Source organism: Sorghum bicolor, chromosome 1 (genome assembly GCF_000003195.3).
Source record: "Sorghum bicolor cultivar BTx623 chromosome 1, Sorghum_bicolor_NCBIv3, whole genome shotgun sequence".
In the NCBI taxonomy this organism is placed as follows: domain Eukaryota; kingdom Viridiplantae; phylum Streptophyta; class Magnoliopsida; order Poales; family Poaceae; genus Sorghum; species Sorghum bicolor.
Window position 1 is genome coordinate 28,064,036 of NC_012870.2, and position 10,512 is coordinate 28,074,547.

Sequence of the window (10,512 nt, forward strand, 5' to 3'; positions counted from 1 at the left end):
GCCTGGCTCACTATCACGAGCTTGAGCTCCCATAGGTCCCAGGTTCACCGGAGCTCTAACATATAAGGCCCATGAACCTTACTCAACCCAAAGTACTAGTCTAATAGACTAAACCATAATTATATCCTCCCTTAGTCACACATCAGGGTGGTCCTTGCCACATGTGATCTTTCTGAGATTAGAGCTCTTGCTCCACTAGTTTTATCGGGTTTAGCTTTTATGACCTTGGGCTCCAATACTAATTGTTAGAACTGGTGGTGTCCACTAAGTTCTCGATCTTGGAGCTGGCTTGAAGTAGGCCCGGTTCGCTACCACGAGCCTGCGCTCCCATAGGTCCTAGGTCCACCGGAGCTGACAACATATAAGGCCCATGGGCCTTACTCAACCAAAAAGACTAGCCTGCTAGGTGAGGATCCTCCCGCCTTATATGTTGTGCTCTCCTACCATCGCTACACGATGTAGGACTAAACCCCAACAAACCCTACTCCTATGAGCATTTCTAAAGGATTGAGCGGGTAGATCATGAGATTCATAAAGTCAACACAGACACCTCGTTATTGATGGGGACATCGTCTATCATTAAAAACATAGCACCAATAAATTTTGAAATAAATCCAAGAAAATACGAACACCCATACCAAGGTGAGGAGTTAAATCTGAGTAGACAGGTTTCACCATAAAAAACCTAAGCTGATCTATTATATAACTCATCAAATGTATAGCATATGAGTTATTTCTTAGGAACCTCAGGTTATTAATTATTGAACATGTTTGAACAGGTTGTATATCTATGGTGATGAATCAACTCTTGTACGCAGTTTGTAGCCTTCAACGTCGGGCCCAATTAAGCTGTATCACGAGATGATACTGTTTTCCTCTCTTATGTAACTACATCGTGCCATATGGCAAAAATCTGACAATCAATTAGCTACTAGGTAACTGGAAATAGTCCCTGTTGTTTGTTTGAGCTTATCTACTGAATTTACCAACCATTTAACAATGTTTTCTCTCACAATAAATCATTGAATAGTACTTTCAGTCATGTTTTTTCAGCCAATCAAACCGGGCCAGTTCGTATGTTGTACGCCTAATTAAAAAATAGTACTTTCAATCATATTTTTTAAGAATGTTGTGCATTCTAACCTGATCTTAGCAGCAAAAGAAACACAAGCAAGAGACAGCTAATTAAGGAAAAGACCAGCAATCGGTGTCGTACCAATACGTATCCATGTATGCATCTGCAGTAGTAGCTAGGTTGATTAAGAAATGCGCAAAGCTCAGTTTGCCGCACCGTTAGGGGACACGGACAGGGACATGGACGGACACCGGCTTGCATGTTCTTCCGGTGATGTGCTATGTCCAGACTAGTTTATCTATATATACGTATCTAATATTATTAAGAGCAGTAATTTTTTTTCTCTTTTGGTCTCATATATTCTTTTTTATCCGTCCGTCGCTCACTGCTTTTATTTCTCTGTTCTTATACCATAGCCTGGTTTTTGAACCCCTGCTGTGTGCATTATGGCGCGCATGCACGCATGTGGCTTGTATACCATCTTTTTTACAACTGATGCACATAATAACCACTTATTTAAGTTTAATCTTTCATTACACAAGCCTTTTTATGGGATTTAGTCTTTATCTAATTCAATTAAATATAATAAAAATAGATAATTTATTAACATTGGCATGACACCGCATAATAATTTGTACATTGTATTATATACATACACACGCACTAATATTAAGAGGTGAAATTTTCTTTCTTCCATCTCCCTTTCTCCCCCATCCGTCCATCTCTCTCATCCTCCATCCCTTGATCCGCCGTCTCTTACTCTTACCATTCTTGCTTTGAGGTTCATGGTACAAAAACTTTGGCATCACGACACAATTCATGTCATGGCCTAGCCGTCTGAGCCTATTTACATTGTGACATGTGTGTGTCTCACCTTTCACCTTTATGTAAACTCACAACATGTGTACACAATAGCCATCCATTTGAATTGAGTCAATCTCTTATCAACTTCCTATGTGAAAGTAATCCTTTATTGCACTAGCATTTATTATGTGCCTTGGAATTTATTTGATTTAAGGTTGAGCCACACCCAATTAAGTCCAAAAAAATACCTAGATGCTTATCACTAGCATAGGCACTGCTCAATTAATTGTCATGTTACAACACATGAACATATTTGCTAGTATACTTTAGAAATAAAAGGGAGCATGATGTAGAGCAAATTTACCGTTGAATGAGTGGAAAAATATAGTAAGACTGGGCAAAAAGGTGCCCATACTGATAAAATTTACAAATGGTAGTTGCTATTTTAGAGCATCTCCAATAGTTTTTCTTAAATCCATTCTCTAAACCATCGTTTAATTGGGGAGCTATTCTAATAAATTCTCTATCTATATCTCTCCACCTTCCAAGAATTTATATATACCATCTCATTTGACACTTTGGAGAGCAAGCGCTGTTCTCTATCTTTGGTGAATGACAAACTATAGGAATAGAGGATGCAAATATTTGGAGATCTAGTTAAAGAAAATTCCTTTCTACATGTACGTGTAGTTACTCTCATTTTCAACAAACTACGTTATGTATGTGTTCATACTTATTTATCGGTTTGAATATGTTTATATATGTTAGGAATTGTAACAAACAGATATTGTAACACGACAAATGATCGTGATCCTTTGCATGATATTGCGGTGGATGTTGTTGAGAAAGATCTCGGTTGTTAGACTTAGAAAGGTTGTTAGGCATGATCTTATGTCAACAACATATGTCTTGTAACCCAAGTCTGTAACAACTATATATACATTAACACAGATACGTGATGAGCCAAGATAGGCAATCATGGTTGCTGCACTTTTTTCATGGGAATCGGAGCAACCCTTCCACAAAACATCTAGCCCTAACAATGGCGTCCTCCTCCAACGCCAACCATTCCACCCATTCACCCTTCGGCCCTGCCATCTCTGAGAAACTCACACGCGATAACTTCACCCTATGCAAAGCTCAAGTCATGCCGGGCATCAGGGCCGCACAATTCGAGGGCTACCTCGACGGCACCAAGGTTGCACCGGCCAAGACCCTAGAGCTGGTGAAGGACGACAAGACGAAGGTCACCACCATCAACCCTGAGTATGAGAGGTGGGTCAAGGAGGACCAACTGCTGCTGGGACATCTCAACAACTCCCTTTCAAGGGAGATTCTCGGTGCGGTGGTAAATGAGACCACCTCGGCATCTGTCTGGGCAATGCTCACCGAGATGTTCTCGGCGCAATCCCAGGCGCGCGTGGTCAATCTGAAGATGCAGTTGGCCAACTGCAACAAGGGAAACCAGACGGCTGCTGCCTACTACGCCAAGGTCAAGGCCTTGGGAGATGAGCTTGCTGCTGCTGGACGCCCGATCCCAGATGAAGAGCTGGTCACGTTCATCCTGGCGGGGCTCGACTTCGACTATAACCCACTGGTGTCATCGGTGCTTGGACGCGTTCCAGCGATCACTCTGAGCGAACTATATGCTTAGATGATTGTCTACGACGCTCGGCTTCAGATGCTACAGGACAACGCCGGCAACAACAACTCGTCTGTCAACACTGCGTCTCGGGGCCGAGGAGGTTCCCCTGGGCGTGGCCGTGGCAGCCCTAGGCGTGGCTTTGCTGGGCGAGGCTCTGGCAATCCACCGACGTTCCAAAAGACTGGTGGACAGTTAGGTGCCAAACCCACCTGCCAGGTGTGCAAGAAGAAGGGCCATGAGGCGGATGTCTGCTGGCACCGCTTCGAGGAGGACTTACATCCCTATATCAATAATGCAGGAGCGACATAGGTGAATTACGGCTACGACACCAACTGGTACGCTGACAGTGGTGCGACCGATCAAATCACCGCCGAATTGGAGAAGCTTACCGTCCGGGACAAGTACAAAGGATCCGATCAGGTTCACACCGCGAGCGGTTCAGGTATGAAGATTAGTAACATTGGTCATGCAATCTTACATACCCCAAGCAAAAATCTCCAGTTACAAAATATACTTCATGTGCCAAGTGCAAACAAAAGCCTTGTTTCTGTTCATCGACTCACATCCGACAATAACACCTTTATTGAGTTTCATCCTCATTATTTTCTTATCAAGGATCAAGTCACGAAGAGAACTCTCCATCACGGCAAGTGTGAGGGAGTCCTCTACCCGTTAAGGCCTCAGGAGTCAGGAGCACAACACCACAAACAAGCTTGTCGTGTCAGTCGCCCATCCACTTGGAGATGGCATAATCGTCTAGGTCATGCGTCTTTTTCTATTGTTGAGAGAGTTATCAAGAACAATTGTCTTCCCTGGTCTAGTGATCGTGATGTTCAGTCGATGTGTGACTCTTACCAACGAGCAAAGAGTCATCAATTTCCCTATACTAGCTCGAATAATAAAAGTTGTGCTCCTCTTGATCTAATTCATTCAGATGTATGGGGTCCTGCTCCTATGTCTGTTGGCAATTATACCTACTATGTTTCCTTCATTGATGATCACAGTAGATACACATGGCTTTATCTCCTAAAACACAAATCCGAAGTATTTCATGTCTTCAAGAACTTTCAGAATCTAGTTGAAAGAAAGTTCAGTAAGAAAATTGTACACATGCAAACAGATTGGGGGTGAATATGAAAAATTAAACCCTTTCTTCCAACAATTGGGCATATCCCATCGAGTGTCATGCCCCCATACACATCAACAAAATGGTCGGGCTGAGAGGAAGCATCGCCATATAGTGGAGGTAGGATTGTCCCTCTTAGCACAAGCGTCCATGCCTCTGAAATATTGGGACCAAGCCTTCCTTGCTGCCACTCACATTATCAACATCCTACCTTCCAAGGTACTAGATCATAAAACACCGGTAGAATTGTTGCTGAAAGAGAAACCTCATTATGCATCACTCCGAGTGTTTGGTTGTGCTTGTTGGCCCAACTTGAGGCCATACAACACCAGGAAGCTATCGTTTCGGTCCACAAGATGTGTATTCCTTGGATACAGCTCTCTTCACAAAGGCTTTAAATGCTTAGAACCTAGCACTGGCCGCGTATATATATCACAAGATGTTATCTTTGATGAAGAAGTTTTTCCGTTTTCTGAGCTGCACTCCAATGTTCGTGCTCGGCTGCGAGATGAAATATCTCTACTTCTTGAGACGCTAACTCCTTTTTCTCCTGGGGATGTAGATTGTCATGCACCTAATGTTACTAGTGCTACTAATGTGTTTGATGATCAAGAAATTTAGGAAGAAGGAGTGCATGGAACTCTGCCTGATGCGGCTACGGATCCCGTCGTCACAGCGGATCCAGGCTCAGCTTCCCAGGCTAATTCGCCGAGACTGCCTGCGTCCGAGGTAGCGGGAGCCGGTACGTGTTTGGCGCGTGGGGGGATAGGATCGACTCCGAGCACAACGCCAGAATAGGTATTACCATCCAATGGATCTTCTGTGGAAACTCTGGGATCCGATGAGGCTACAGCAGAAGGAGAACAACAAGAACAGCAAGGTCTTCTAGCTGATTCTGTTGTCACACGTCCACACACGTGACTTCAAAGCGGCATTACTAGGCCCAAGGTTTTCACTGATGGTACAGTTCGATATGCTAACATGTCTGCTACTGGTGAACCGGAATCACTAGCAGAAGCTTTGAAGTCTTCAAGATGGAAAAATGCCATGCAGGACGAGTATGACGCCCTGCAGAGAAATGGCACTTGGACTCTTGTACCATCATCTCGTGACAAGAATATTGTGGAATGTAAGTGGGTATATAAAGTTAAAAGGATGGCTGATGGATAGGGTAGACAGATATAAAGCGAGGTTAGTGGCTAAGGGCTTCAAATAGCGCTATGGTATTGACTACGAGGATACCTTTAGTCCCATAGTGAAGATTGCAAGAGTGAGATTGGTACTATCCCTAGCAGTGACAAGAGGATGGTGCCTTCGTCAGCTAGATGTTCAGAACGCGTTTCTTCATGGTGTTCTAGAACAGGAAGTATATATTAGGCAACCACTAGGTTTTGAAAGTTCTAAACATCCCTGTTTTGTATGTAAGTTGAAGAAAGCTATTTATGGGCTGAAGCAGGCTCCAAGCGCCTGGTATTCTGAACTGAGCTCAAGGCTTGTCGCACTAGGTTTTACTCCATCAAAGTCAGATATGTCCCTATTTGTCTACAGAAGAGGGAAAGTGGAGATATATATGCTAATTTATGTTGACGATATAATTGTGACAAGTTCTTCTCAAGATGCTGTGAAGGTACTGATAGAGGCTCTTAAGAAAGACTTTGCTCTAAAAGATCTAGGCGATCTTCATTATTTCCTTGGGACTGAGTAAAAAGGAAACAAAATGGTGATATGCTCTTGACTCAGGAGAAATATGCTATGGACTTTTTGTCTAGAGTTGGTATGTCGAATTGCAAAGCAGCTGCAACATCGATGTCTTCAGTGGAGAGGTTGACGCTGGACGATGGGCAGTCTCTCAGGTCAGAAGACAGTACCAGATACCGCAGCATAGTTGGTGCGCTTCAGTACATTACTCTTACAAGACCGGACTTGGCTTTTGCAGTTAACAGAGTATGTCAATACCTTCATTCGCCTACGACTGCTCATTGGACTGCTGTAAAAAGAATTATTAGGTATTTGAAGTACTCAAGTAAGGTTGGGCTATTATTCATAAGAACTCTCCCTTAGTTATTAGCAGATTCTCTGATGCCGATTGGGCAGGATGCAAGGATGATAGGAGATCTACAGGAGGCTTTGTTGTGTTCTTGGGATCAAATGTGATTTCTTGGAGTGCTAGAAAACAGCCCACTGTCTCTAGATCTAGCACTGAGGCAGAGCACAAGTCTATGGCAAATACTATAGCAGAGATGATTTGGCTAGAGCAGTTGCTTGGTGAGTTGGGAGTTAAACTCAAGGTAAAGCCCAGGCTCTGGTGTGATAACCTAGGATTCATCTATTTAGCTGCCAATCTAGCTTTCCATGCTAGAGCTAAGCACATACAGATTGATTTTCATTTTGTAAGAGAAAGAGTTACTAGAAGACAAATAGAAGTGCGGTTTGTTTCAACTGAAGATCAAATTGCAGATGGTTTCACTAAGGCATTGTCACAGAGGAAGTTTGAAGAGTTCAAGAACAATCTAAATCTTGTAGAGAAGACAAGTATAGATTGAGTGCGGGTGTTAGGAATTGTAACAAACAGATATTGTAACACGACAAATGATCGTGATCCTTTGCATGATATTGCGGTGGATGTTGTTGAGAAAGATCTCGGTTGTTAGACTTAGAAAGGTTGTTAGGCATCACTACACCACAACCCTTAATCAGCGACTGACTTGAAGTGGCTGTAAGGGGTGTACAGCGATGGACGGTCTGTTGCTAAAAGTTATAGCGACAGACTCCAGCAGTTGCTATTGAAGCCGTGGTTAAATATATATAGTGACGGACTTCATCTTTAGCTACGGACCATCCATGGTCCCATAGTTTAGCAACGGACTGTCCGTTAGCAGTTTTAGCAACGGACAGTTCATTGCCGTAAGAACTTTTAGCAACGGACAGTCCATCGAGATCAATTAAATAGGTAAAAAAATAATCCACACATTTAAAACTGGCCCATATTCAGAACCAATACAATACTAAATGACATACACAAATGGGCACATTACTCATACATCCATATCAAATGAGTACATATATAATCATGTGCCATCAAGCCAATATACAAGCATGCATAGATTAGCTGAATACATAATCTAGCTAAGTCATCATCAACCAAAAGTGATTCAAGTCCACAAACTAAAACACAGATTGTAGTCCAGAAGCATTCAAAGACAGCATCTAATTCACCATAAGAAAGCACCTAGTTCAAAAGCATTCAAGTTTACTCCCAGCACCCTTCCACCCTTTCTTCCAACAAGCTATCACCACCTAGCGTCCATGAGATGATATTGCAGCGCCTTGAGAAAATCTCTGAGAAGAACCAGCAACCCCCTTTGTGAGATCTTGGTTGCTGACTGCAAACCTTCAGCTGTCACAAGTATCTTAGTTAGAAACTGTAGATATATGCTGGAACTGGAAGGTCCCAAAATCGATTTCAAAACATTAAGTTCCCAAAAACACACCCATAAGTAGCGCGGCAAAAGGAGAATTCAGCACATATATCAACTTCATTCACAATGTTTGTTTAGAAAGTAGCAATCCAAGCCGACTGAGAAGTACCACAAATCAGCATGGTTCTCATATATTTCAAATGCAAATCACCTGAACCTCATGCTGACAATCAATTTACATTTGCTACATCTATGGTTCTATTATACGGAACAAGCTAATCAGGCATTCATGAACGCAAACTGGTTAAATAAATCTTACCTTTCATAAGTTCCTTTATCAACAACTTTAAAGTGAGGAATGACAGCTACTATGCTTGCAGTACATGTTTCTCTTTGTTAATAGTTAGTGAAACCTCGACTTTCGCTGACACGTTTTTATATTCATATTCATACTTGAGCTATTTGACCATTTAGAATCTCTAATTACTCTAAACAATTTATAGCATACCCCTGCTCCTTATACAGGTTGAAAATAGAGAATGAAATGGTGATGGAGGAAAACAATAGGCTTAGGCACCTAAAATTTACTATGATTTCTGATAACTACCAAAGAGCAGGTTGTATGAAAGGATACCTGGATCTTATCACCCCTTGGGTGCTTTTTGGCCCCTTCCTCAGCAACACCAACAACCTATCTTGAGTGCATGAAGATAACAGTTAAATAAGAAACTGTTGCATTCTGAAACATAGAAGACACTATCTCACAAATTGGACCAAAAGAATAATTACCGAGAAGGAACAAAAAATAATGATTTTGAAGTTTTGAACATATTACTTTGCCACTAAAACATGAAACTGATTGAGCTGTTGTTTGCTGAAAAGGATGGCTTTTAAAATTCCATAAATACACTACCATAATTCCTTAAATCAGTTAATATTAATAACGACCCAGCCTATGCAGTTCATTTTGCACTGCTTAGAAACAAATTAGTTATTTGTTGGATTTAAGAACAATCCAGAAGAGAGCATTGCCTTAGATTTAAGAAACGAAAAGCAAGATGGCTCCATCAACCTTAGATAGGATCAGGAAATCAAACATGATATCAGCATTGTACACTTCAACTTGAAGTATGTAGACTGTCAGATCTATAACCTTGTGGATTTTTTTATATATAAAAAATATATATATGGGGTTCATGATCTATGGTCTATCACAGACCTTAAAGTATGTAGAGAGTCAAAGGTCTAAGGAAATATGACAAAGTGAAATAACGACACAATGAATTAATAGTTACTTGAGTGAACTATGCAGATAACTACTGACAACAGTTTCAAGTTGCACTTGCTGTGAATCCAAAATCAGGTAAATCTAAAGTTCTTAATTGGAGCTACATCAATCAAGATCTGATCGGAACCATAAATTTGGCTTTGAAAAGCAAAATTTGAATAATGTGGCAAAAACGGAATAAATAGACAGGGTAAGGTTTGCAGTCTTCGCAAGAACTGAATAAATAAAAAATTATCCTTGGAAAGCCTTCTACGAACCAGGAGCTCGCCCTGTTTCCGATTGAGACGAGTGCGCAGGCCGTAGTCCCTTCCGCCCCGACTGCCAAGCTGAACACTTCCACCCTCTTGTGCTCCCTTCGACCGCACGCCCTTCCTACGTCCTCGTGCCGCCGACCGGAGATCCCAAGTCACCAGCTTCAAACTCCCTGTCCGCCGCCCTTCCATCGACGTGGGGTGAGGAACTCTTTCAACCCCATCACTCCGTCTTCCTGTGCCGCGAGCACTGCTCGGTTAAAGCGCCGGCCCGCTTCCATGCGCCTAGCCGTGCGCCGCCGCTCGCCCTAGTTACGTAGTTGCCGGCCGACCACCGGTCGAAGCCTGGCCCCACACTGATCCGCCAGGGTTTCTTCTTTGGGACACGGCAGTGCCCGTGAGAGGCAGCGCTGCGGGGTTGCCTGATGCGGCCGGAGTTCAAGGGAGCAGAGTGTGGGGGCACGAGAGGAGGGGAGCCGCCGTAGTGCGGCATGCGCGAGGGTAGGGTGGACCGTGGTGCCGCGCCGTGCCAGGCACCAGATGCGAGAGCGAGAGTGCTGAGGGAGCCAGGAAGGAAGCAAGCGTGAGGGAGAGACCGCGTGCAAGGAGGCCCACCTGTCTGCGTGGCACGCGAATTCAGGAGGCGCGCCGCACACCGAGGGGTCGCCTGGCGCCCCGCCGCCGCCGCCGAAGGGAAGGGGAGAGGGAGGAGGAGGAGGCGAAGGAAGAGGAAGAGGAAGAGGTGGAGGTGGGGTTGAGGAGGGCGGCCATGGCGCGCTGCTTGCGCTCATCGCCATCACGGTCGCCCTGGTGGCGGCGTCGGGGGAGGAAGGAGGAAGCAAAGAAGGGACGGGAAGGAGACCGAGTTTTTTTTTGCGCACGATGATTGAGTTAGGGTATAGGT

General features: G+C 43.6%; 1 protein-coding gene across 6 annotated transcripts; it reads right to left on the bottom strand.

Annotated features, from left to right (window-relative positions):
* Positions 7,666-10,512, bottom strand: LOC110433832 (ena/VASP-like protein). Of its 6 annotated transcripts, none has more exons than XR_002451185.1 (3): positions 10,224-10,512; positions 8,704-8,808; positions 7,666-8,047 (listed from the first exon to the last, which is right to left on the bottom strand). XR_002451185.1 is itself a non-coding variant. In XM_021456601.1 (3 exons), the coding sequence occupies exons 1-3, from the start codon at positions 10,403-10,405 to the stop codon at positions 8,044-8,046; spliced, it is 243 nt and encodes an 80-aa protein (XP_021312276.1). In that variant the 5' UTR covers positions 10,406-10,509; the 3' UTR covers positions 7,666-8,043. The 6 variants fall into 6 exon arrangements, 2 of the variants coding, with proteins under 2 accessions (XP_021312276.1, XP_021312282.1); XR_002451186.1 differs by having other exon boundaries at positions 8,704-8,764; positions 10,224-10,508; XR_002451187.1 differs by lacking the exon at positions 10,224-10,512 and adding an exon at positions 9,615-10,217 and having other exon boundaries at positions 8,704-8,764.

What these genes read in the sequence shown, in the direction of transcription:
- LOC110433832 (XM_021456607.1), bottom strand. Translation starts at nt 9,800, where the DNA reads ATGGAAGGGCGGCGGACAGGGAGTTTGAAGCTGGTGACTTGGGATCTC. An exon ending in GGAAACAGGGCGAGCTCCTG is followed by an intron (nt 8,761 to 9,614) that starts GTTCGTAGAAGG and finishes CACTCAAGATAG; the next exon opens with GTTGTTGGTGTTGCTGAGGA. An exon ending in CAAGGGGTGATAAGATCCAG is followed by an intron (nt 8,048 to 8,703) that starts GTATCCTTTCAT and finishes TACTTGTGACAG; the next exon opens with CTGAAGGTTTGCAGTCAGCA.